General features: G+C 39.9%; 2 protein-coding genes across 3 annotated transcripts; both read right to left on the bottom strand.

Annotated features, from left to right (window-relative positions):
• Positions 1-695: 695 nt before the first annotated feature.
• Positions 696-7,366, bottom strand: LOC117812157 (cytochrome c oxidase subunit 7A-related protein, mitochondrial-like). The gene is made up of 3 exons (XM_034682781.1): positions 7,157-7,366; positions 6,560-6,694; positions 696-1,027 (listed from the first exon to the last, which is right to left on the bottom strand). The coding sequence occupies exons 1-3, from the start codon at positions 7,223-7,225 to the stop codon at positions 887-889; spliced, it is 345 nt and encodes a 114-aa protein (XP_034538672.1). The 5' UTR covers positions 7,226-7,366; the 3' UTR covers positions 696-886.
• An 8,682-nt stretch (positions 7,367-16,048) lies between these two features.
• Positions 16,049-27,013, bottom strand: LOC117811135 (potassium voltage-gated channel subfamily G member 3-like). Of its 2 annotated transcripts, XM_034681224.1 has the most exons (5): positions 26,949-26,968; positions 25,581-25,688; positions 25,366-25,503; positions 24,338-25,213; positions 16,049-21,761 (listed from the first exon to the last, which is right to left on the bottom strand). In XM_034681224.1, the coding sequence occupies exons 4-5, from the start codon at positions 24,910-24,912 to the stop codon at positions 21,116-21,118; spliced, it is 1,221 nt and encodes a 406-aa protein (XP_034537115.1). In that variant the 5' UTR covers positions 24,913-25,213; positions 25,366-25,503; positions 25,581-25,688; positions 26,949-26,968; the 3' UTR covers positions 16,049-21,115. The 2 variants fall into 2 exon arrangements, with proteins under 2 accessions (XP_034537115.1, XP_034537114.1); XM_034681223.1 differs by having other exon boundaries at positions 25,366-25,688; positions 26,949-27,013.
• Positions 27,014-27,936: the final 923 nt, after the last annotated feature.

Genomic DNA, 27,936 nt, shown 5'->3' with positions numbered 1-27,936 from the left:
GGGCGATAATTCGATACTGATAATTATTTTGATATAATTTTCCCCAATATAAATGTAACAAATATTCACTAAAGATTTGATATAAATAAACCTGTAATCACCCCGCCAACCACTGGAAAGGGAGGGGAGGTGCTAATGAACCTTAAACAGGAGGAAGAAGACTGTATTGAACAGCAAGAAGTTTGGAGCAGAATGTAAACACAGGTGAATCAAGTGACAGCGACACTGAAGAAACCTGGCAACTCAACGCAGAGTCATTAATCTATCACTGTGTTGACTCGGCTTCAACTATTGACTTAATTCACTTCATTCTTCAAAATATTCTTCCGGGATTTGAGTAAAGGTAGTGCACAGAGACAACTTCTGCCATGCATTTCTAAAATGTTAAATGTCCACCGCGACCATCGTGAAGATCTCATCTTACACTCAAGACCTGCTTCCTGTTAACACCGTCAAAACTGAAGGATTCCAGAAGATTATCAGAGAACGAAATCCAGAAAGGAGCTAACAACTTTCACTCAGGACCAAAAATCTGCCTTTAAATATACATGAAATAATGATTTTATATTTACCATGATAATCATCCATATCAATCAATATGAAAAATGTTATCATGATAACATCTTTTTCAATATCGCCCAGCTTTAGTCTGAGCATGCAGCTCACCTGTGAAACATTAACGAGCCACACGTTGATTCTTTACAACAAAATACATTTTACTGTTAGGTCTTCAAATACATAATATTTTCTGTACAAAATGTTTAAGCTCCGGTCACTGTCTCTGAAAGCCTAACAAGAACCTCCGATGGTCCCTGAACGCCTCGCTGATGGTCCATGCAGCTCCCAGAAACCTCTGGCCAAATCTGAAGGCAGCAGCTCTGCAGCATCACTTTTTGTTGGGTTGGGCGGCGATGTAGAGAGCCATCAGGCAGTAGAGAGCCCCCCCCACCGTCAGACCCATGGTGGTCCGGTAGAGCAGCTTGTCCATGAGACCCCTCTTGAGGTGGACTGGCACCCCGTCGGACCTCTGACAGAAAGAGGGATAAAGGTTAGTCAGGTTATGATTACCTCTCCGTACAGGTCACATGATGCAGAACAGCAACACCTGAAGACAGATCATTCATAACCCTCAATCCAGGACCCCTGGAACCTCTTCTCTCTCTCTTTCTCTCTCTCTTCATCTCCCTCCATCCCTCTTTCCAACCCCAACACGGTCTCAGCAGAGGTGTGTGTAACATGAGTCTGGTCCATCTCAAGTTTTCTGAGTCAAAGTTACTTCAGCTAGAGGATGATACAGGTTTAGAGTCTTGGCCCTCTTACCCCTTTTCCACTGAGGCAGTTTCAGGGACGGGGCTCAATTGGGAACCATTTTTTTGTGTTTCCACTTCAAGAGAACCGGCTCCCAGCCAGGAAAACAGGTTCCAGAGCAGCACCAACTCTTTGCTGGTCTAGAACCTGTGACCAAAAAGACAAACCAAACGAGTTTCTGCCATTTTCCTGAAATTGAGGAAACTCCAGCAAGCAGGCTACGTTGTCCGCCATCGTTGTTACTGTGAGGGAAAGTTTGCACTAGTGCTGCTGGGAAAAGCGGTCACACAGAAGTGACGTCATGACGTGGCTCTTCCATGGGCTCGAGCGGGTGGAAAAACAAACTGGTGCCAAGCTGGTTCGGAAGTTGAACCAGCTCCGAACCAGCGCGACCCCCAGCCCGGAACTAGAACCAGGTTTGCATTGGTCAACAAGGGGTATCTGAGGCTTATTCCTGCAGAATGTTCTGGGGTTAGGATCTCAGCAGATGTGTGTCTAACATGAGTCTGGTCCTGCTGGAGGTTTCTGCCTGTTAAAGGAAGTTTGTCCTTGCCACTGTAACTTGCTAAATGCTGCAAAGTGTTCTGCTCATGGTGGATTAAGATGAGACCAGACTGAGTCCTGTCTCTAAGATGGGACTGGATCTTATCCTGTCTTGATGTGGGTCTTTGTTAATAATCGAACATAGAGTACGGTCTAGACCTGTTCTTGTTTGGAAAGAGTCTTCAGACTTTTGTTGGGATTTGGCGCAATATAAATAAAGATACATTGACTGGACCCTTGAAGGTCCTCAAGGACTTATACAAACTCCTGAAGGTCACAGGGACCTTCATTAAGAACTCATTAAATTTCTTTTGGTGCCCCTGAAACTAAAACAAAGCAACAACCCACTACACTCTTTTGAATATTTTCATTTAATCATCCTTTAGAGAAAAATAAAGCTTTGGCCGCCTCGAGCGACCCTGAACCAGATCTGTTTTGATACCAGTGCAGCAGATACCTCTGAGACTGCCCACAACACCTCTTCTTGGTGCTAACAGACCACAGGCAGGAGAACAAACAGTCTGTATTTTACACCTCAGTTATTCACAAATGAAGCCACATCACACTTGAGGCCGTGATGTGATACTGAATATCTTCATGGCTGTGATTTGGTCATGAACACAAGACGAGTGTTGAAGATAATCACGATTTGAAGTGTGAGGTTGCTTTCAAACAACAGATCTCTGAGCTGCCCGTGATAGTAGAAAGTTACAATCAACAAAAGATGTTTTTTATTTATTAAATTATTCACTTGGCTCCACAGAGAGTGAGGGAACATGAATGGGACCAGACTGTGTTCACATTGTCTTGTACTCTTGCTACTTTATATCTGCAGGATTCAGCAGACTTTGTTTTTACACACTGAAATGTCTGACTCAGTCAATCATGCAATCTTTCCTCAGGGACCTGTGTGGTAAGATCAGTCTGAGATTATCTGCTGTGATGTAAATGAAAAGGTCTTCATACCACCTGACAGACGCTGAGTGAAACACAGTAAAAGTCCTGTTGATGTTTTACTTCATATTAGCATTCATAGAGGGCTTCTCGTCCAATCAGACAGACCCATTCTACTCTGCCCGGCTCTGATTCAGTTCAAACTACAGATGTTTGTATCTGTAGATTTATTGTGAGTAAGATGAGACGGTCTGACTTGATCTGAGAATGAAAGGAGGTAATTGAAGTATTTTCTGAACTGTACAGTGTAGTGTCATTTAGAGCACTTGAACTCCTGACATGGTAATCTTGAACAACTTCTAAATTAATCAGGGTGATTCAATTCGAGGTTGCTTTGAAAAATGTAGATTTTCTGATCTTGGATTGCGAAAACAGGATTTTTAAATCCAAATCATCCTGATCCAGAACTAACATTTTGAATAACTGGGCCGAGGAAGCCAGGAATATTGAGAATTTAAAAAGTACATTAAAGAAGTGTTCTTTTTAGTCTTGTTTAGTGTATGGTTTTCATAGAATTTTAACATATTAAATGTCACTTTATAATCACTTTAATATTCTATTGTTTCATTTTTAACTCTTCATTTTTTTTATTGAATCACTGTTTTTTTGTTATTTCTGATGCTTTTATTTATCTTAGACTTTTATCTTTACCTTATTATTTGTATTATTATTATAACCATTATTACTTGAATCATTGCTTTAACATATACTTATCTTATTTATCTATTTATTTCTTGTATTCATCTGATCTTGTTAACGCTACCTTATTTTAAACTTTTCTTTCACTATTACTTATTTTATTAATTTTACTGTATTGATTTTATTTTATTTTGAAGTATTTTATTTTTAATTTTACCATTGCTGTTGTTTTCTGTCTCTCTGTTATTCTGTGAAGCACTTTGGGCTGCATGTTTTTATGTATGAAAGGTGCTATATAAATAAAGTTGAGTTGAGTTGAGTTTACCTGAGTTTCATCTTTATTTCATTTCTTTATTTTTGCCTTTATTGATAGGACAGCTGAAGAGAGACAGGAAATGTGGGGAGTAGAGAGTCAGGGAGGACATGCAGGAAATGATCAACCAGTAGGGAGTTGAACCGGCAACCTCTGCGACAAGGACTAAAGCCTCTGTACATGGGGGGCTTAGACCGCTAGGCCAACAGTGCCCCTATTTCATTTATTTCTTAACTTTTTCCCTTTATTTACATATAACTTATTGCAATTGCTGTGCATTAGTCTCTACATCTAAATCCATTTCTGTTTTACATTTAGTCATTATATATTTGATTTTTTAAAATCATTTAAAGCACTTCGAATTGCATTTGATTTGTATAAAAGTTGCTCTATTAATAAAGATCTTAGAGCTTAGAGAAGCAATGGTGCCTCTGCAACACAAGTTTATACCAGTTATAGTGAAATAGTTTCTGAATTAGATTTGATTGAGATGATTAAAAATAACATTTTATGTAGTTATAAATTATTCATTTGTCAAACACACATTAATGAAGGTAAACAACTAAAAAGAAGCTAAAAATTGTCAAGTTTTCAATAACAACAAAAGAAAAAAATACTTTTTGCATGGTGGATATAAACTTGAAAAGCGCAGATTGTCTGCTCGTTTAATGTCACAAATTTTTTTATAAAAAATAACAAATAGAAACAAAAGCAAATGTTATTCACTCTGCGACATGTGTTATATCCAAGTTCTGAATTTGTACTGTGATGAGTTACTGTAATGTAAAGTGCAGCCCTTATTTTTGGTAAAGTTTACATTGTTAATATTCTCATCCTAAATGCTGTAACTGAGGGAGGGGCTTGGTAAAGCTGGGCTAACATTACTGTTTACTTCTGAGAGCAAAGACAGGCTCGTCATGTCTTCCATTGACATTACAGTCAATATTTGTCCTTCTGAAAAAGGCTCAAACCACATCTACTTCACCGATTATCTGTCCAGCTGGCTGAACTTACAAGCATCAGCTGCAAAGTTGGAATTGTTAAGCATTTAACATCATCCTAACACAGGCAGGTTTCTACCCTCTTGATCAGGTCCAACTGAACAGGGTGGTGATTTTTAACACCCCGCCTGCACAGAGGGCTTTTAAAAGAAGTGTCACTCGACACTTACCAACGAATTTGAACCGCTGATGATTGGAGATACAATTATTGTTATGACGCATATGAACCTAAACTCCTCAATCATCAGGTGTGCCAAACACAGAATAAAGAGTGGCTTTGCCTGCATACCACCCAAACCCTGCACCTTCCTGCTGGGTGGAGCAGTGTGTTGGATTATTTGTTGTACAGAAAACTTCTCCTCTTTAGAAAATATTCTGAATGTTAAAACACTGCATGTGCTCTGCTGTTGCATTCTTATCCCCCAATCTGAGCATTTTCTGCATCATTTAAGGACAATTCATTAAATTTAATCTCCAAACCACTGGACTTTTTCATCAAGATTCTGATAGTTTTATTTCTCTAGCTCTATCTGAAGTATTAATCGAGTGTGTAGAGTGAATATGTGGTTTTGCATCACATCGTTAAGATGACTTAACTTTCATTTTGAGGAGGAAAAAGAAGCTATCTAAGGTTGATTCAAGACACATAACCCTGTGAAGAAGTGACCTTATTAGTGTTTTCATCTACGTTCATGATAAACAGGCTGGTTGACAGAAGATTTCACACTGACAGAAAGTAACCCACTCTCCTCTCCTCTGTCTGTGTGTGATTATATACTGCAAGTGTTCTGAAGAGAAAGTCAGGCACCAGTCAATGTTTGCTCACATGGAGTCACGAGCGTCGTTCAGAATGTAAACAACCGCTGAGTCGGCTCACAGCTCTCCTTTAAATATCTGCAGGTCACATCACAGCAGCTGTGGCGTTTATGTTTACAGCAGCTGATATAAAGCTCTGCTGCACTTTGAGCTCCAGTTATTCCTCCGTCTGCTGGGTACATAAATGTCCCCCCTCCCTCCCTCCCTCTTTCACACACATACATAAACACTGAAAAACATGTAAATGTCAACATGGTGAAGGGGCACACATTTATCTCTCTAAATGTGCCTTCATAACTCCTGTCTCTCTCTTCCTTCTATCCTATCTCGTTCCCTTCCCCTCTTCCCTCATCGACCACCATTTCTCCTGATTCCCCTCATTATTCTGACCTTCAGGACCCAGTTTTTCAAAAACTTTAATCTCGATCAAAGCAATCCAGATTTTGTAGTCCCTTTTTTGCTATCCCAGATAAAAGTGATCTTGTGGATTTTGTCCTGTTTTTTGTCAAATGCTTTTCAGATAGGATCATTCTGATCCAGATACCACAAGATAATATTTTTGTTGATTTAATTTTGAATGGATATTGTTTTGGTATGGTCTGTGTTGCTTTACTATGCAAGCATTGAATAAAATAATGATTGTGTCATGTGTCCTTCATGTCTCTACATCCACCTTGAATCCACCCTGAATCCACCTTTCCAGTTGGATCAGGATAATCCTGATTTTTAGCATCAAACATATCCTAATCTCCACCAGAGTTTTGAAATACCCCAAATCAACATTTGATCTGGATTCTGGGCAGGATTGGATTACCAAATCCGTATCCCACTTTTTTAGGATCTGGATCCCATCTCTGCTTTTGAAATACCCAATTTTGAGAATTTAATCCTATCCAGATCATTCTGATCCAGATTCAAGTTTTTGAAAAACTGGGCCCAGGTGATCATCTAATCATCCCCTCTCTGCTGGTGACATCACAGTTACCTGGAAGGCTTTCTGAAGGTCTGGGACTCTGTTGGCTCCCAGGTATTCTACGTAACTTCCTGCTTCAGACGCCAGTTTGGTTGGAGATGAGAAGGTGATGGGAGGACTGACAGGTGGGACACCTGGACGTAGACCCTGGGGAGAGACAGACAGATGGGGAGTGAGGTCATTTAATATCATATGCCATTATAAAGGTTGACCAGGTGTTAATGAAAGTCAGATCCACTGCCTCAGCTATGTTTCAAACACACACACACACACACACAGACACACACACACACACACACACACACACACACACACACACACACACACAGACCTGACAAAACAGAGATGAAACACTGAACTAACCTGCAGGTTAATCATATTGATCACTTCAAATCAACACATTTAAAATACATAAAGAAACACAGTACTGTTTTTGTTGATTGATCACCACAGCACAGACAAACCTAGCTCATGTGATCAATGAGTAAAATGATGGATTATTGATAATCCCAGACCCTCAGATCAATCAGAAGTTGTTCCTGACTGGATTAGCATTAGCTGCTGTCCTCTTCCCGGTGCTAACAAGGTCACGCGGTGTTGATGGCTCACCTGCGGGTTGTAGGCGGCAGCAGGAGCTCCGGTGAGCCGCTGCGTTACTCCGTTCAACTTATAGTACATGTCTGACACGAGAAACACTCTTAAAAACACTGATATTAAGCCTGTTACTGGGGACACACTGGTCCGCTGCTCGGCTTCCTCCTGCGTGCGGCTTGCGAAACGACTATGCGTGATGACGTCACATTGACGCAGCAGTATGAGCAGTACGTGTCGCGGGAGGACGTCCTTTATCTGCCCAACACAGAAATCATTTCAGGTATTCATAACTGCATGTATTATGGAAGAGGATTAGGGTCAGTGAAAAAAAAGAATATATATATCCAATTTATTTTTTTATATTTTTTATGAGAAAAAAAGTCAGAATTCAGAGATTAAAGTCAGAATCTCACAATTCTGACTTTAATCTCACAATTCTTACTTTTTGTCAGAATTCTGACTTTTTTCTCAGAATAATAGTAATAATTAATATTGGGCCTTAATATATTTTTTTCTTCAGTAGCCCTAATCCTCTTCTGAAATGTATTGCGATAGGTGGCTAATATATTTTGTTGATGCGGTTGATTTGGGCAATTTGCCCTTTGCTTTTCTCGAAATTAGTGTTTGTTGTTATTTGTTATTAAAAGCAAACTCAGGACCTACCTTTTTTTTTTTTACTTTTTATTTGTTATCATAATTTTTTTCAATTGACACACAGCACTCACACATACAGGAGATGTATTCCCCTTACACTTATTAGTCTTTATACATCTCTAATGAGAAAATGTACTATAACTAAACTATTTGTCACTACATTCTTATCATTTTATTTAAAAATATAGATACATAGGTTATAGTGTGCATTACACAAGTGTATTAAGGGTAAAAATATAACTGAAATTAATTCAAGGAAAATAAATCAAATCATACAAAGAAAGAAAATTCAACAGGTGACTAGAAGAACCTACCTACATAGTCTCGCTTTTAACTGAGTCTTATTTCATCTTACTTTATTGATTTATTATCTAGTTCAAATTTTAAGTCACTTTTTTAAGTAAACACAGCCCCTAAATTATTACAGACACACATATATATTTTATTTTCCAGGAAAATTGTATTTATTTATTTATTTTAATTTTTTGTGGATTATTTCATTTTTTATTTAGTTATTAATTAGATATTATCATCTATCATCTGATTTTTACAGATTACCCTTCAGCATTTTAACATTTAGTGTAGCATTTTGGTTTCTTTTACTGGTTTACTTTTTAAGTGTTTTATTATCTTAGTAATGTTTTTTTTTATTTTACTGAGCTTAATTTCCTGTCATGAGTTTTAACATCTTATTTTTCCTCCAGTGTTTCCTCACTAAGATGTCTTGACACCGTTTTCACAGTTTGTTCAGTAAATTGTTTTTTATTTTTTATTTCATTTATTTATTTTATAATAATAAAAATGATGAATAAATTATGCTAATAAAAATGCCAATAATAACAATAATAATAATAATAATAATAGTAACAGTTATTATTATTTTTATTTTTATTATTATTATTATTATTATTATTATTATTATTATTATTATTATTATTATTACAGATGGATTGTGGGATGGGTTTTGGGTCAGGACTGGGGCTGGGACAGGGGGTTGGTGGGGTCTTCTTATTTTTAAAAATATTTTTAGTTTATTCTATTTTAATTATTTCTATGTAGAGCTCTTTGTGTTACAATTTCATTGTATGAAAAGTGCTTCACAAATAAAGTCTGATTGATTGAGTTTGATATGGTGTTGTCTTGATTTCTGGATGTTGTTAATTTAGTCTGGTGAGCTGGGCTGTTGATCATTTCTATATTATCTGCACTGGTGCATGGAACAGTCATAGCATTTACTCCTCAACAGGAGCTCCCTGTTTGCATCTCAAGTTGCTATACTTGCACTTTGACAATAACCTGTCCTGGGTAAATAGGCTTACGGTAGATAGACTATTTTTAGGTATTACTTAGTTTAGAAAGGAACTTGAGTATGTATCGCAAGGCTGCACAAGGCACCTCCCTGAGCATTCCGTTTAGACTTGGAAGCATATGTTTTAAGTATCTTTAGGTTGAGCTCACGTCTTGCATTTCCATCCCTTTTGTTTAGATTTTAGTGGTTTATCTTGAAAATGAAAAAAAAAAACGTATGTTAGCTCTATCATTTTATAAACGCAACTTTTTGACCTTTTTAACAACTTTTTGCCTCTACCCTGATCAAAAATATTTTCTTAATTTGACTAGAGAGCAGCATTTCATGGTTTATTTGGAATAAATGAATATGTAAAACTAAATCAGACCATTTATCAAGACACAAACACTTCCTTTCACACTTAAAAAAAAACACAGCTGATCATATTCTCTCACTACCCACATATTGTAAATTTCTAATTTTTACTTTTCATGCGATATCATGCCTCACTCACTTCAAGATGTTATAAGGCTTCAGAAGATCAGTCTTGAAAAAGAATTCTCTTCTAGTGTTGGGTCCAGCTTGCATGACCTAAAATGAGCTCAGTGAACTGTGTACATCTGACTCAGGCAAGGCTACAGACAACATTCTCCATAGACACTTCCTGCCCTTGCTATAAAGATCAATTAGCAGAAGACAAACGCATAGTCTTATTTGTGCCTTATTATTTGAATTAAGTGAAGTACTTTGTTCACTGAAAAGCTCAGACCCTCTTGACATTAACCCCCTAATGTCCAGATGCCTCATCCCTCTCTCTGTAAGGGTTTGAACAACTTCTCTTAATTTCAGAGGTTCACCACAGAATCTCACACTTTTTCTCATGAACCCTAAATACTGATAAACATTCATCATTTGCATTTGAATTGAGGTAATATGCTCTCTGTTAGCCATAATAGTATAAAAGTATAAAAACAGCATTTTCTGTCAAGAGGTAAGTAAATGCACTTTTATTTCTGTTTCAGTTCAGCAAGATCCATCAGCATCTGTTTGGTTGGACATTGTTTCTGTAACGATGATTGCGCCTTTGTATCGACTCAGTTGATCCTTCTACTGTATATCAATTGACAAGAAGTGATTGTATCTTATAAAGGTCTCATATTATATTATATTTTAGCTGTTTATAACATGTCCTTATTGTTTTTTAAGCAATGGTTTCAATTCATTTGTAAAAAAAAAAGAGAACATCACAAATTCAGCCTCTGCAGAGGATCAGCAGCCTCTCAGTTTCTAACCTCATTATCTATGCAGTGATCTGGGTGGGCAATGATGCACTGCACTGATTGGCTACCGGAATGCAGTGAATGAGGAGGGTGCAGTCTGATGGATGAAGTGGTGTAAAAAACAGATTGGTGTTATTAGATTGGAGTGTTATTCCTACGTTCTTGTTTGCAACTTTATGTGGTAGACCAGCACATTACTCTTGTGGGGGGAAAAAAGCAATCTCTGTTTTCTTTGATCGTCTGGTGCTTGGACAGATAACATATCTTGTGTTGGCTTTTAAAACAAACAACAGAGCAGTTGGCGTGTCCTTTGCAAATCTCTCCTGTTGTTATGTCACCACAGGAGCAAACCATTTGGTACAATATCCACTAGAACTAGCCTCCATGCATTGTATTTCTCTCTGCATTGCCTCTGTTTATGTGAGCCTGTGAGTCCACGCACTGGGATGAGGAAACTCCTCTGCATAAGAATCCAATCACTACTAGCGATAGTTGGGGAAAGCTGACAATCCTGATGTCAGATCTCATACTACTTTAACATGTTGAGGACAGGCGGCAATTTATTCATTTCATGTGACGTCACACAATTATCTAAGCGCCCACTTTATGAGGATTAGAATAAGGATTCCTGCAACTGTTTAAAAAAACTTTATTAAACAAATGCTTGACAGTTGTTGTTGAGCTGTAGAGGAGACAAGCCTGGACTTCTAAAGAGTCCCATCTGAGAAAGAAAATCAAGAGAGGAGGAAACGATAGATTCATGTTATGAGACGCTCTGCTGTCTGTGTTGAGGGATGAAGAGTTCACACGTCTTTGAGTGAACAGTTCATTAATGGTAAGTTGAGTACTGAGTTTTACAATTAATGTATGTTAAGTCAACGTAGCATTCGTTTGGACATGTTTGTTTGGACGGATGGAAACAACTCCAGCTGTAACTTGTTGACACTGTTAGCGAACCAGCTAACTGTAGCTTAATTATAACGGCACTGTTTGGTGGTGATTAAGCTGTTTTAGGTAAGTTGAGGGGAAGGTTTATTTAAGTGTCAGGACTCGTGAACCTTTGGGGGGAAGAGACTGTTTTACACGCCTGCTTGAAAGATATCATCCACCTTTGCTTTCATTATGAAGAGTTTCTTGCCCTCCACCTTTAAAACTGCAGCATTACTGACCCAGCTGATCAAAAACACATAGAGCTTTCTGTGCTTTTTTTAGGCCTCCATCCTAGCGGCAGTGTAAGGGAATGGATTCTTGTTAAGTTATATGTTAACATCAGGGTTGTTGAGTTCTGGCAAGGACTTAGCTGTGCAAAGGTTTCAAGTATGGAGCATCTCCGCTGACAAAAAAATAATTTGTGGCTCAAAACCAAGCGGCAACCTCCGGTCTAAAAATATGAGCCCAATGCGGAGGTGCTTTATACTGCAGTTCATCGAGGATCCGCTTGAGGCTGGCTCCAGAAGTACCAGAAACCACACACACACCAATTCAAAGAAGCCGATCCTTACAGCAGAAATAAACATGTTTACAGCCTCGTTCAAAAAACGACTGTGTGGCTGGATAGCTCATTTCTTGATCAGCACACACTGTACAGGGGGTGAGTTTTTTTCTAACGCAGCAATTTCAAAGATATTGAGATTATGAGTCTTCCATTATGAGAGACACAGCTGACTTGATTGACAGGTGGGAACACTGTAGCTGTTGGCTAGGAGGCTCAAACCCTGCCTCTTTACCTCACAATCGCTTGACAGCAGCAATATGTCTCCCGCTGACACTTGGTTTCAAAACAGCGCTTCAGAAACACATGGGTGACGTCACGGATACTACGGGACATATTTTATACAGTCTATGCTCAAAACGCAGAGATTTTTTTAGTATCTTTGGTTGTCAAGTGATATAAAGACGCCTCATTTTTTTTTTTTTTTTTATGATTTGAAATGTATTCATGTTTACAAACATTCAAATAAAGACACAAATAATGACAATACACTAAAATAAAAAAAACACAAAAATACAAAAATACAAATAGAATAAAACAAAAGACAAAGCAGAACAGACAAACAACAAAAAAACATAAATTTGACGGATTATTTACAGCAAAAAAAAAGCAGTGAGCATCGTCTAATGAGAGAGACATATCATACTATACCCTATAGACCCATTCTGTATAGGTAAACGAAACTCTATCTTTCAAAGTTGATGGGTCCCCTTGAACAAATAATCTGATGCAGAAAGGGACTGCCTGTCCAAAGATTCTCTGAATTAATTCATGCACTGCTCTGCAGAAGTCCTGTACTTAGGACATGAGCGAGTGAACCATGGTCAGGGCACAGCACATGGGGTCCCCTTTGAGCTCAGCCCTAAATAATCTAGATGGTGTCCAGTATATTCTATTGATTATCTTGACTTGAAGTAACCTGGTACGAATGTTTCGTGACAAATATTTTAAATTGCGTAAGACATTAATTCACTCTGAATCTGTGAATGTAGTTGAAAGATCTTTTTCCCATGCAGTTTTCAAGGCACCAGTTGTGCTACATTTCTCCAACAATACAGAATAATAAATTAAAACTTCATGACCCCTGCCATAAGTTGAGATGATTAAAGAGGCTGTTTGTGAATTTTGAGGGGCTTTTGATGATTTAAAGATTGATTTAATTAAGCTATGGATTTGTATGTACCGCCAATTCTGTTGTTTGGGCAGCCCAAATTCTGCCTGTGAGTTATTGAATGACTTCATTTCCTGTCCTATATATAGATCATGAAGCACTACGATGCCTCTCTTCACCCATTCACTCCAATGAAGTAAAGTCTTGCCTATACGTAGGCACGGATTGTAGAATTCATGTTCAGGAAGGGGTCAAAATTAAGAATCTTTGCCGTTTTTATCCAAACTCCCTTCAGGCATGACAGTACAGGATGAGATTGAGCATTTGGAGGAAGAGAGGCAGATAAATAGGAAGACAAAGGAAGTGTGGGACAAGCATGGGCTTCTACAATGAACCATGGGGGTGCCCGTTCGGGAGGAAGAAACCAGTGCATCAAATGCCGTAAGCAAAAGGCATAATGGTATAAAAGGAGGTTGGGTACCCCTAGACCTCATCGATCTACCTGATTTTGAAGTTTTTCAGGCGCATTCTGACTCTTTTACCATTCCAGAGAAAGAGGCTGCAAAGCTGATTAAACATATTAAAATATTTCTGTGGGACCATCAACGGTAGTGACTGCAATATGTAACTAAACTTGGGGGCCACATTCATCTTCAATACATTAGCATTTGCCCATAGTGATAAGTGCAGAGGTAACCATCTTTCTGTACCATCTTTTAAAATGTCTGACAGGTTTGGTGGAAGGAGGATTCCCAGGTACCTAATGCCCTGGTCTGGCCATCTAAAGTTTGGGGATTGAAACAGTGTTTTATGACAGCTGGCTGTCAAGGCCAGAGCCTCACATTTACTCCAATTTATTTTATAACCGGAAAATATCGAGAAAGAGTTAATAGTACATAATGCAGGGATCAATGTCTCTGGCTTACTTACAAAGGTCAGAATGTAATCTGCATAGAGCATCACCGTATGTGATGTAGGCCCAATGCTAATACCTGAAAAATTAGGATCCTGACAGAGGGCAGCCGCTAATAGTTCCAGGGCAAGAGCAAAGATACGTAGCTGGGGAAGCAGGGTCTCCCTGACGAGGGAGACCTCTATAGAGCTTGAAATAAGTGGAAATAAGTCTATTAGTTACGACAGCTGCCATAGGCTCTCTATAGACTAATTGGAGCCAATCAAGAAATATCTTTCCAAACCCATATCACTTAAAAACCAAAAACAAGTATTCCCACTCAATCCTGTCAAATGCCTTCTCAGCATCTAATGACTGGGCCGCAGTGGGAGCAACCTCGTTTCTGACATTCCACATAATATCTATGAAGCGTTGAATGTTATCTGGGGAATGACGATTCCGTATAAACCCCACCTGATCAGGGTGTAGCAGAGAGGACAAAACCTTATTGAATCTGTTGGCAAGACTCCTTGAAAAAATACGGCTGTCATAGTTAGTCAGTGAGATAGGTCTGTAACTGCGACAATCTGTAGGGTTTGTCCTTCTTTAAGGTAAGGGTAATTACAGCTTGAGAGAGTGTTGGTGGAAAGACGCCTCTTTTTAAAGAGTCAGTGTACATTTCAAGCATTAATGGGGCAAGTTCACAGTCAAGGTGCTTATAAAACTCAGCTGTAAAGCCATCGGGGCCAGGGGCCTTGCCTACAGGTAGAGATTTTATACCTTCCAAAATTTCTGTAGTTGTTATTTCAGCATCAAGGACGGATTTCTGATCTGATGACAAAGTAGGGAGATCTAGATTTTGAAGAATTTTCTCGATATCTTCCCTTTCTGCCTCTGACTCTGATCTGTAAAGATTCTCATAGAACTCTGAAGACATTATTTATATCTCTATTGTTTCTATGTAATACACCCCCTGTTGATCTTGAACAGCTGGGATAGCACTGTGTGCTTCTTGCTGTTTGATATAGTTTGCAAGCATACGGCCTGCCTTGTCACCCTCCTCAAAATAGCGTTGACGAGCCCTGAACAATGAAAATTCAACTTTCTGAGACAATAATGTGTTATATTTATACTTCAGTTGAGGCAGTTTACACGGGTTCTCTTCAGACATATTAAGCATGAAAATATTTTCGGCTATGCTGACTTCTTTCTCGAGTTTAACAAGTTTTGCAGCCTTTTCTTTCTTTTTGTAGGAGGCATACAGAATTATGAATCCCCTAAGGAAGGCCTTTAATGTTTCCCAAGCTGTCCCTGGGGATGGAGCAGAAGAAATGTTAGTCTCTTTAAATAATGTAATCTGTTCCTGAAGTAATAATTTAAACTCTTTGTCTTTTAATAAGCTTGAATTTAAGTGCCATCTAGGCGATCTCTCAGTATTTCCAAGAGACGCCTCATTTTGAAGAGATGGACAATTATCAGACTGGTGCTGCAGAGCCGTGAAGTGTTGAATGCAGGGGTCATTTTACTACGCTTTCTGCCCTCAAAGCTTCGGCGCTGGTCACATGTCTGAAAACATTTAAAACTTGGAAGCACTGCCGACTTTCAGATCTGTTGTGTAATAAACAGCCAAATGAAATAAAATTAAAAGTCTGCAGTCTGCAAACACTGTTCTACACGTGTCGCCTACTCAAATGAAAACACTTTCAACATGATTGCACATCTGCAGCGCCTTCATGCAGCGATATCACTGCCTGGAGCAGGATAGCTGAGCAGGTAACACCGTCATCTATAGAGCAACAGTCCCTCGATGATGTCTTACATCACACATACCCCGCTGCTTCAGAAAGATTTAAAAAATGAAGATAAATGTGGAGCAGTGTGGGCGTTCATTACCAAGGATTACAGCTTGTTTTCATTGGGAGGTGATGTGGGCTTTCCTCACTTTATGAAATCAATCAATGTTACAAAGTACCCCACACACACATTATTCTGCACAGAGTTAATTCATGACCTCTATGAAACACATAGCAAAGGTAATTAAAGGTAATTAAAACTAACAGAGGGTTACCTCACTGTGACAGTTGTCTACATGTTAAAGTGGGAAATGTATGCAATCATATAAGCACTCATTTGGTAGAAGAGTTGACGGCTGCAGTGAACATGAAAAATTAACCACAGATATTTTGATTATAGATGTTTATTAGTTTATTTCATATTGTACAATACATCAGGAATGCATATAAATTGTTGTTTTTTTGCTTTAAAGTAAAATAAAGAAATAGTTCTGCAGTTTTAAAAACATATCTTTTTTTTCTCCTCTTGTTGTTCCTGTAAAATGTTTCTAAAACACGTCCGATTGTAATGCCCGAAAAAACAACAACATTCAAACGGCTCAGGCTGTCAGAACTGGACCAAACTGAAAAGCGTGACCAAACACCAGGGTATGTATTGACCTGTGGGCTCACTGTATCTGTATCTACAACTGTACTGTAACTATCCTGAAGTGGGGCAGCTGTGGCTCAGTGTTGGGGAACTCCCAGTTGGAAGGTTGGAGGTTCAGTGCCCAGCTCCTGCAGTCCACATGCTGAAGTGTCCTTGATCACTGAACCACAGAGTGCCCCATGGCACAGCCTGTTCTGTGTGGATGAGATTAGTGAGCACTGATGGGTGCACTGTGTAACATCCAGCATCATTAGTGAGTTAATATGTGTGTGAAGGTTAGAAGAACTTTGAGAAGTCTCAATTTTTAAGAAGGTGCAAGAGATCTCTAAAGGGAGGGCACAGGGAGAGAGGGCTGGGTTTGATGTGTAGTCAAAGAAAGTATTTGTTTTATTAATTCAGCTGAATGATGGGTGTATTCACTCTTTTCCAATAACTGCTATCAAATGAACCATGTGTTATTTAATCGTTTCAAAAATGTTAAACGAAAATAAAGATCCTTAAATGAAAAACTCTCAAGCTTATTAAAGAAATCAAGAAGAAAAGAAGTCCTGAAATTCATGGGGAACAACTGCAAGAAAATAAAATAAAAGAAAGAAAGACAGACAGAAAGAAAGAAAGAAAGAAAGAAAGAAAGAAAGAAAGAAAGAAAGACAGAAAGAAAGAAAGAAAGAAAGAAAGAAAGAAAGAAAGAAAGAAAGAAAGAAAGAAAGAAAGAAAGAAAAGGGCTGCAAGAAAAAAAGAAAGAAACACAAAAAGAGAGGAAAAAGATTGAATGAAAAAAATAAAGAAAGACAGAGAGGAAAAAGAAAGGAACAGATGAAAAAGACTGAAAAAGGGAAAAAAGACTGAATGAAAGAATGGATGAAAAAAATAAAGAAAGACTGAACGAGAGAATGAAATAAAAAAGAGAGAAAGAGAAAAAAGACAGAATGAAACAAGGAAAAATGACTGAATGAGAAAAAGAAAAAAGAAAGAAAAATGGAAAGAAAAAACAGAAAAAAGAAAAGAAAATGAAAGATGGAGAGAAAGAGAGAAAAAGAGGAAAGAAACAAGAGAACAAAAGAAAGATACAAATAAATAAAAACAAAAAACAGAAAGAAAGACTGACAGAAAAAGAGAGAGAAAAGAATGTGAAAAACATGATAAAAAAGAAAGAAAGAAAGAAAGAAAGAAAGAGTAGAGTTGGGTTAGTTGTGCTTCTCTATGAACCCTGCAGTATTTCACATCACAGAAGAAGAATAAATAGAAGAAGAGTTTTTAGCGAGAGAAGTCACACTTCAGCTTCCTGACATTCAAAACCAAATGTTTCCACACTTTCACTTCCTGTCTTTGAGTCTGCTGTTGCCTTGGAAACCACAAAGGGTGTTCAGCTGATGGGAAGGGATCCAGTTCCAGCACAGACTGTAAGTGGACATGCTGGGTTTAACCCCTGAGGGTCCAGAGAGACCAGAGGAGACTCAAAGGGCTAAACATGAAGCAGTGAGGTCCTCTGAGGAGCAGGAAGGACTTCGGCTGAGGGTTTGATTGATCAGAGTAAAGTCTCTGACCTGGTACCCTTGTCCCCTGGTGACAAGTCTGTGACGACTGGAAATTATATAAAAACACTCCTGTAATGTCACACTGCAGTGAAATCATCTTTTTACAAAGAAAGAAAGCACATTACCAGCACGTACTTGTGTTGTGACAAACAGTGTTTATCCTTTAAAGCTACTGAACAGAAGCCAGCAGAGAAATCTTCCCAGGATCTAATCGACTGTAAACTCAAACCTGTAAAATATAACCACAACAGCTGGCTGCCAGATGTGCTCACTGATACATGTCTTGTTTTCCTTACACTACACATGTTTGATTTGTTGTTTTTAATGGAGTTGGCATAACCATGTTTCACGTTGTCAGAGGAAGGTCTTCAGAAAAAGTGAAATTTGGCCTTAAAAAGTGAATCAGAGCTCTAATGTTACAGCTGGACAGACCTCAATCAATCCATCTTTATTCAAAAACGCCAAATCCCAACAAATGTTCTCCTCAGACTCTTTCCAAACAGAGCAGGTCTAGACCGTACTCTATGTTCTATTATTAACAAAGAGCCAACATCAAGACAGGATAAGATCCAGTTTCATCTTACAGACGGGACTCAGTCTGATCTCATCTTAATCCACCATGAGCAGAGCACTTTGCAGCATTTAGCAAGTTACAGTGGCAAGGACAAACTTCCTTTAACAGGCAGAAACCTCCAGCAGGACCAGACTCATGTTAGACACACATCTACTGAGACCAAAACCCCCAAAAACACTCTGCAGGAATATGCCTGAGAGGACTCCCCTGTAGTTCCTGTGCTCAAGTGTGCTGCTCGTGAGTTCAAAACCACCTGTTACATCCAAGCTCTCATGGTTAAAACAATTCATCATATAAAAAAACTCTCTCAGAAGTTATCCCAATGAAACCAAAGTTTCCAACAGCGTTGCTTCTTTCTGTTTCATGCATCCTTGCTAAAGAGGCAGTTAAAAACATTAAGAAACATCTTCTATGAAACAGAGACACTATCACACCAGACCTCTGCCATGCTGGGACATTTACCAAAACATCATTACAAAGAGGGCAGATACAGACTGTGCTAAAGTGTCTCCATGTTGAAGTAGAGAGCAGAGCTCGATCTTCTTTCAGGAGCCTCTTGTCAAGCCGGATTTTTTCTTTATGTGTCAAATTGACGTCATATCCTACGCCGTAGGTCTGCGTAGCCCCCTTATCTACGCAGAGGCCTACGCAGCCGACGCGCACCTCCTCCAAAATGTTACGACGCATTGAATCAACATGGACCTCAAACCCTGTGATTGGTCCGCTCTGCATCATTGTGTTTCCTGCATTTACAGCACTATTTACTTGCAGGTTCCCCGCACATCAGCCATGTAGTTAATCTCCTCCGACGTCTCCTCTCCCTGTGATCATGTCTGTATGATAAACAGCAACATGTATCAGCTCTAAATCATCCTGATATGTACAGAACTCGCTGTGGAGAAGTAAACCGAAAACATAGCGGGGCAGGAAATTCGGAGAGACCACACTGCCCTCATGCATTTCGGGGAGTATTACTGCGTGACACGGACACATCGACGCACAAGTATGTAGTGCTCACGTCTGAGAAGTATAAACCAGCCTTTAAGATATGTGGATGACTCCTGAATTTGAACTGAAGAAGGGAAAGCTTTCACTCTGCCTCTGGAAGAGACCCAACCCGCCCAGTCACCATCTAAAGGACTGAGATGGATCTTGCCTCCAGCTACATTTACCAAGCAGTACAGATAGATAGTGAACGGGACAGGTCCCCACACGAAGGCTCTGGACGAGATAGGACAAAGCCGTCTGTATTTTCTTATTTTTAAAATGGCTCAGGTCGTTTAACACCTGCAGACCCTTTATGCCCCTTGTACAGGACTGTTAACTGTGAGACCAAAGTCAAATTTTACATGAATTATCTCAGTGCTAGGAATCCAGTTTAAATCTCAGTGTTTTATGATTCAGTTTGTGATGCTCAACTTGTCCACAAAGACCAAACTCAGACACAAAATGAAGCTCTGATGTGACAGCATCTCTGTCAGGACAGGTGGTTGTCATTCTGACTGGAGAGACTCCTGTACTCACAGTGTTCAGCTTCTTTACTTGGAATAAATTGAATTCCTCATCTTTGGGTTATCTGCAGACGACTCAACAAACATGGACGATGCATTTTTCATCCCTTGGTTTAACACATTCTCAGCAAATGACAGCAACAATGCTGAGACGTGAAGTCAATGTGCATAAACTGCAGTTCCAACTATTTACTGCATTCATTACCAGTGTTCAAGGGAAGAGTCTTTATACAACTCTGCTCTCTGTTGAATTTTTCATCTAAAGTTTGGACCAACGTTTTGGCTTTCTGTGCAGCTTATGGCACAAACTCTCTGCCCAAGAAATCTGTACTCAAGTGCTTTTCCAGAGAGTGAAAGTGTAATTTTGTATCTTACAGTACAATTGTTGGCTTTACCCTGGTGAGATTATGATTATAGCACGAAGAGGATTGGTTGTTTTGAGTTATGTGGTGTGTAAGTCACCCGCCGCTTACTCACCAGAGAGTTTGGCGAGCCAGCAGCAAGTCTGTTGCGCTCCACAAACTCTCTTAAGTTATTCAGTCTGATAAACAAACAAATGACCACTAATACAATCCAACTTTGTGGAGAACACAAGAGTAAACTAGCTCCTTCACCAGCTAAAGGGTGTTGGCTGCTGAGCTACAATAACTTGCCCCTCTCCGGTAACATCCTCAGCCCAGAACATGGTCACATCTGGCTCCAGAGAACAGCTCCACAGTGGAGAAACCAATGGCTGACATCAAGGTGTCTACGTCTACTATTTATACCGTTTTTTTTCTTTTGTGAACTGAAACTCTTTTAATGAAATGTGCACAACATTTTCTTCTAATAATTCTCGTCAGATAACAGCACAGGTACTTCAGAGAAACTAGAACTGAGACGCTTACGATTGTTGTCGATAAAGAAATACAAAAATCTATTTACTGCCAAAAACCAACTCAGACTATAAAGATAAAAAAGGTGAAAGAGCTCTTCAGGTGTCAAAACACAAATGTTCACTGGACCTTTGATTATGAAACATTGATGTCTTTAGGATGCAACAAAATCCAGTGACTAAATAAACTCCACGTCCCTCCTCCTTGTCAGCAGTCAGTGGTTGACGTCCGTCTTACCTCTCCACCCAATCATTAAGTGGAATAAACTCTATGCTGCTCCTCCACCTCAGTGGTCGGTGCATCCACCTCCTCAGCTGCTAGTTGAGGAACTCTGCAGACAGGCTGTGGGTGCAGCGGGCGGAGCGCACCTTGAGCTCATGGTAGCACTGGATAAAGCTGTGGTAGATGAAAGTGATGGGCAGTGCCAGCAGCACGATGCCACTCACCACGCAAATGCCACCCAGCACGCGACCTGCAACCGTCACCGGATACATGTCCCCATAACCCACAGTCGTCATGGAGATGATCACCCACCAGCAGGCCGCAGGGATGCTGGCATAGTCCTGGTTTCCAGTCTCCAGATCCAGGCCGTGCTCCAGCAGCTGTGCCAGTGCACTGAAGATCGCCATGGCCACAAAGATGAATATCAGCAGCATCATCATCTCCCGGTAGCAGCGCCGCAGCGTCAGACCGAGTGTCTGCAGACCCAGGAAGTGACGTGCGAGCTTTATCACCCAGAAGATCCGCATAATGCGCAGGACACGCAGAGTGACCCCGGCCCGCTGCAGCTGAGAGTTCTCCCCCGTGAGGTTGGTCACGGTCACAGAGACGTAGTACGGGGTGATGGCCAGCAGGTCGATGATGTTCAGAGGACGACGGACAAACTCACACTTATCTCGAGAGATGAGGAAACGGATGATACACTCAGCTGTGAACCAGCCGATACACACCGCCTCAATGATCCTGCAGGGGGAACAGCCAATCAGAGAGAAGAAAGAGAGATGAGACAGAGGCAATGGCATGGACATATAAGTAAGAGCATGGAAAAATGAAAGAGGAACTGGGTCAAGCTGAATAAAGGGATCACAGTCAGAAACAACCTCAAAATTTTTAAGCTTAATTTCTGCCTGACAGCACGCTCCAGTTCTGCTCAGTTCACCTTTGTTGAGTCAAGTCCTGCTGGTTCAGAAACCAATCATGTATCATCTGACGCCAATGAAGTCTCTGGTATGAAGGATGGTTCAGGCCTCTAGACCAGGGGTTCCCAAACTTTTCAGCCCGTGACCCCAAAATATAGGTGCCAAAGACTCGCGACCCCCACTGTCTCTCAAAGTGATTTAATGTGTCTTCATTTAGCTGGTCTGTAGAAAATTAGTCTACCTATATGAGCATGTGTCTGTGTTTCCTGTGCTGTTATGAATTAACCTACTTATACTGATGCTTTTGATAATGAACTGTTCACTAACCCTAAACTTAGGAGTCATCTGGCAAGAAGAAAGACAGAAAACTCATTACATTTTCTATTTAAGGTTTTATGTCAAGTTTAGCTAATGTTTTTGTCGATATGTTTTACTATGATGGGTAAAATGAACTATTTTTAGATAACTTTAATAAAAAACATTCTGGAAGACATCTCATGACCCCCCATTTGTTTCCCACAACCCCCCAGGGGGTCCCTACCCACACTTTAGGAACACCTGCTCCATCGTATCATTAAAAACACGACAGAGCAGACTGCTTGCTGAGCCTGCATGCAGCTGGTGTTTTTTTTGTACATAAAGGTAAATCATTGCTAGATGACCTCCATGAGGAGACACACAAGGATTGTATTTTGCATTAGTTTGTGTTCAGCTTATTGCAGTCTACTTCTGTTGCAGTCTAATTCTGTTCAGTTCATTCTATTAAGTTGAGGCCAGTCAAGTTCAGTCCGGTTTTCTTTGGTTCAGTCTAATTCAGCTGAATTCATTTTGGACAATTTCAGTGCAGTTCAGTTTCAGTCCTACTCATCCAGTTTAGTCTGGTTCAGTTCAGTTATCTCTTTGTTTCATTTGACATCCTTTCCATCTTGTGTTTTGAAACTGTTCAAGGACTCGAAGGTATAAAAGAAAGACTTCAGTCTCTTGATTATAAACCGAACACTTCTAACAAAGGATGAAAGGTTTGTTTTTCAATCTCCTGTCAATTGTGACAGAAACTCAGAACAAACCTTTTCAGCGCATTGTGATGATAGCCGTGCAAACTCTGCAGGTTTCAATGAGTCTTAAAGTGTTTGAAGGATGAGCGATAGAAATGTATGTCAATGCCATGTAAACACACACAAACACACACACACACACACACACACACGCACACACACACACACACACACACACACACACACACACACACACACACACACACGCACACACACACACACACACACACACACACACACACACACGCACGCACACGCACACACACACACACACACACACACACACACACACACACACACACACAGACAAACGCACACAGGCAGATGAAAATATAAAACCTGGATGTACGACCTCTACAGTGTGGAGATATGTTAAGCTATGGAGAACATTTTGAGCTCTCTCAGATCGAGAGGTTTCTGCAGATAAAAACAAAGTAGTTCAAGGTGATGATAAAACAGGTCTTTCTTTATGTGAGGCACCTCCTCAGGATGACAATGGACCCATCCATATGTCAGGAGAGCTCTGAATGTTGGGATAAGGATGTGACTCAGACACTGTGGCCTTCAAAGACATGAGATGTGAACCCAGCTGAACACCTACATGTCAGACTTTACTCTCCAGCACCGTTAAACCAAACCAGGAATATCTTTAAAAGGCATTAATTCCTTTAATGGAATCCAGAGATTTGTTTACTCATCGGTAAGGAGCTGTCTCAATATACTAGTACATGATGATAACCTTCTTTTCTATTTTTGTAAGTTGTATTTTAGGGCGTTTTCACCATCATCAGATATGACAGCTGAAGAGAAACAGGAAATATGTGGAGTAGAGAGAGGAGGGGAAGACATGCGGCAAACAGTCAAGGCTGGGAGTCGAACCCATTACTGTTGCAGCGTGGGCTACGGCCTCCGCACATAAGACCTAAACCACAAGGCCAACAGCGTCCAATGACCATCTTTTAAAAAATGAAGAATTAAAATATTGCTGAAAATAAGCAAACGGTTATTCTGTGTAAATAATAGGTTTGGGGGGTAGTAGTTTTTCACCATGGTTGCCTCCCAAAGAAGCAGCAGCAGAAGAAGAAGGCTCAGTAACCAGCTATCTAGATGAGAGATGAAAGCGACTCTATCCAGTTTAGATTGTCCCTGCACCATCCAGGGATTTATATTAACTTGGTGTGTTGTTGTCAGATGTTGGGCCTTGTGATTGTTTTGTTTATCTGTTGATCTGGTTGCCTTTTCACTGCCTGTGGTATGTTTGTTTGTCTCGTGTGTTTGTGTAAACTTATGGATGTTTGGACGCTTGTACAGTGTTTTTCCCCAGGTAAGCTCAGGTGGGTCCTACCTGTGCTGGTCCAGAGTCTCTGTAGTTTTCCAGTCTGGCAAAGTGCTCGCACACAACATCACCATGGAGATGATCACAAACAGCATTGACACTGAGGCGAGGATCTGTGCCAACAGCGAAGACGTGGGCTCCTCGAAGATCCTCCTCATCCTCTCCAGCCAGGGGTGTTGGGGCTCCTCGTGGCACCGTGGCTCCTCCTCTGGAAAGAAGTGCACAAAGCAGTCCGAGAGGCGGTCATCAAGGCGTCGCTGGCAGCAGGGCTGCAGGTCACCACTCTCCAGGCCCCAGTACAGCATCTCATTGTAGAAGGACAGCTCACACATGTGTGGCATGAAGCGGAGCTTCCCGTGCTGCACGTACAGCATTATGAAGCTGAAGGCCTCCGAGTGCCGGTCGAAGAAAAACTCATTCCTGTCCCGGTCATAGTCGTCACAGAGCTCCAGCAGCTCGCTCTCAGACACACAGCGATGCAGTCGACTCAATCTGCTCAGAGGGAGGCGCTTCATCAGCTCTGCTGAGAAGGAAAACTTACGGCCGCCGACGTTCAGGGTGCAAAAACTGCCCCCGAACTTCATCTTCCTTACTTTTCAAATGTACAGCCTGGGTCCACACTTTGTCATCTGTGTGTTAAAAAGTTAAAATTGCTTCCAAACTTCATTTTGTTTTTGTTCAGAAATCCTCTCAGGCTCCATCCTGTTTGTAAAAACCTGAAGCTTCTTTAAGACATTGTCCTGTGATGTCTAAAACCAGCTCCTGCCAATCGACTCTTGCTGTCTTATTGATAAACCTACCCAGACTAAATTTCTGTTGCAGATAAAAGCAGCTGATATTTTACTTTCTTATGAAGAAGTCATCTCCTTCCAACATCGTTCAGAGCTTAAAGAGAAGAAAAAAATGCGTCAGCATCAAATGTGAATAATTTCTCTCACACTTTGATTTGAAATCATTTTCTACACCACATTTTGTAAATTCTCTGAAACTCTTAAAGTTAATGTTGCATAAGAAACAATAACACAATGAAAACTCACCAGATCTCAGGGTCCACTATGTCTCATCTGTCCTGAAGCACATATATGTGTTCTCTTTGACTTCTGCGCTGCTTCTTGTCGCTGAATCTGAGACTGAAAAGCAGCAGCAGCACATCCCCCTCCTCCTCCTCCTCCTGTCTGAGAGGAGGAGGATCAGAGTCGATGATTCAAGCAGCTCTTAGTCTGAGCCGGAGAGAATATGATCCTCCACAAACCTCCTCCGTGTCTCACAGAGTGAAAAGAAACATCTTCCTCCTCTTCCTTCTTCTCCACTCGTCATTTTTCTTTTCCTCCTCCTGTTTTTTGTCTCATTTTTCCTCCTCCTGTGTGTCCAATTTTCATCAAATCAAACATTCAATCTGCTTCATTTTAATTTAATATTTCAGTGAACATCAAAAGCAGCTATAAATAATGAGGAAGACTTTATTAATTCATCAACCCAGCAGGGTTTTTGTGATGGGAGGACTCCCCCTACTGGTTTACATTGAAAAATGCAGATGATCACAATTTGTCACACCTTACACATTCATCATAACAAATGTATAAAATGTTGTTTTTAAATCGTCTCAGATGTGGTTAGTTATTTCACACTGACTGGTTTGTATTGATAGAGGGAGGTTAGGAGGATCAGCCGTGTTACAGTGTCATAAAATTACAAATAAAAAAATATGAATTTATTCTGTCCTTAATTTCATCCAATCCAATCAACTGTATTTATATAGCATATTTTAAAAACAATAAAGTCTACCAATGTGCTGCACAGTGAACTGAAATAACTTGAAACACACTGAACATAAAACACTGTTAAAAATGTCTTAAAGACTCATAAAAACCCAGTTAAAAATGAAGTACAATAAATTGAAAGAACAAATGGAGACAGAGACGACATCTCTCATGTTTTGAGGAGTAAAAATAAGTTTTAAGACGTGATTAAAAAGTTGGTGAAGTCGGTTAGCGGACCTAAAAGACCTTGAAGGGGTGTAGACCTGCAGGAGGCCAGAGGTGTTTTGTGGAGCTACTCCATTTAAAGATTTAAAAACAAACAATAAAATCTTAAAATGAATCCTACAATGGACATGGGGATCAGTGGAGGGAGGTGAGGATGGGGGTAATGTGCTCTCGATTAAGAGTACCAGTTAAAAGAAGAGCAGCAGCATTTTGGACTCACTGTAGACTTGACGGCACTGTTAAAACGAAAAGGCAACTGTCTGCACTAGATTTTTGAGTTTTGAGGCTAACTAGAAATCTAAGATTTGAGCCAACTGAGTAGTTTTTGTTGAGATAACTTATCATTCATATGTAGTGTAACTTAAAGTTTTGAGTTCTACATACTAAGAAGTGAAAGATGTGCCAACTTATTATTGTTTGTTCAGAAAATGTCCCTTTGTTACTGCACGTTGCTGCACCGTTTTCACACCTGCAAGGTAGCTAGCTAATGTTCAAGGCTGCTAACTATTGGTAATGACCATGCCGTATTAAACTAACTAAATAAATTAAAGTTACATTAACTGGTAATCAACTCACCATCAACTGACCAACTGTAAAGCTAGAGTTTCAATACAATACTCAAACAAAGTACTCACCTTTAGGGCGATAACATCCACACAGGACAGGAGAGATGGCGCCACATGTGGAAACTGAAGGTGTGGAAGACCCCTGTAGATTTGAGTTGGAGACCCCGTTCTTTGCCTGAAATATACTCAAATGATTTAGCAGAGCCTTAAACCCATAATTTCAAGTTTTGCCAACCTAACTTATGAAATGAGAACAACTTTACACACCAAACACAATGGAAAATGTTTTGTTTACTTTACCAAAAAATAATTTGGTAAAAAAAAACAAAAAAAACCCACATGTATCACTTCTATGAATTATCACTGTGACTGACGCTCTGTGGTTAGCGGGCTACAACATGTTTATTTCTTCTGTTGCTAAATAATTTATTTCAATTTAAAAAGATATCAAAATATCAAAATCTCTAGTGTATCCACTGATCAATTTCAGGTATGAGCTGAGAATGTCAATGAAGCATATCTGAAAATCTGAATTCAATCAGTCTGATATTTATCCCAACAGTGAAGTCAGCAAAAACCTCATTCATAAACAGTGCACAGAACTCATGCTACAAGTAATAATTTGCACAAATCTTGAAAACATGTGCTGCCTCACTGAGCACTAATTTTCATTAGGGCACTTTTTATATTTCATGTACACCCTGCATGAACCAAGTCTTCACAGAGTGACATGGAAAATTGATGAAAAATTCAGATCTTCACATGATGCAGCTTCATAAGAGGTGAGTTGTCTCTTGCTCAGCATGATCATTTCTGTTATATGTAGAGAGTTGGCAGTGCTTCAGCGTGACCCAGGTCAGGTGTCTGTAAACCAAAACGTCATCCCAAACTGCAGTTCTGAGGGATCAGATCTCAATGTGTCCCTGATGTTTGTTTTGTGGGTTCTTCAACAAAGACATCATAGTAACTTGCAGGGTTGTTCAGTGCATGCTCAGTCTGCAAGAACCAAAAAATTACAGGGGCAGATCATGATGTGCTCTTTTCATAACATCATTCT

Source organism: Notolabrus celidotus, chromosome 4, assembly GCF_009762535.1.
Source record: "Notolabrus celidotus isolate fNotCel1 chromosome 4, fNotCel1.pri, whole genome shotgun sequence".
Lineage (NCBI taxonomy): Eukaryota > Metazoa > Chordata > Actinopteri > Labriformes > Labridae > Notolabrus > Notolabrus celidotus.
Note: the sequence above shows the minus strand (reverse complement) of the source record. Positions and strands in the feature narration are given on the sequence as shown.

Excerpts from the sequence above, each read along its gene's own strand:
- LOC117811135 (XM_034681223.1), bottom strand. The coding sequence starts at position 24,912 with ATGAAGTTCGGGGGCAGTTTTTGCACCCTGAACGTCGGCGGCCGTAAG. Across the intron at positions 21,762-24,337 it reads GAGACTCTGGACCAGCACAG|GATCATTGAGGCGGTGTGTA; the intron begins GTAGGACCCACC and ends TTCCCCCTGCAG.
- LOC117812157 (XM_034682781.1), bottom strand. The coding sequence starts at position 7,225 with ATGTACTATAAGTTGAACGGAGTAACGCAGCGGCTCACCGGAGCTCCT. Across the intron at positions 6,695-7,156 it reads CTGCCGCCTACAACCCGCAG|GGTCTACGTCCAGGTGTCCC; the intron begins GTGAGCCATCAA and ends GTCTCTCCCCAG. Across the intron at positions 1,028-6,559 it reads ACCTTCAGAAAGCCTTCCAG|AGGTCCGACGGGGTGCCAGT; the intron begins GTAACTGTGATG and ends TCTTTCTGTCAG.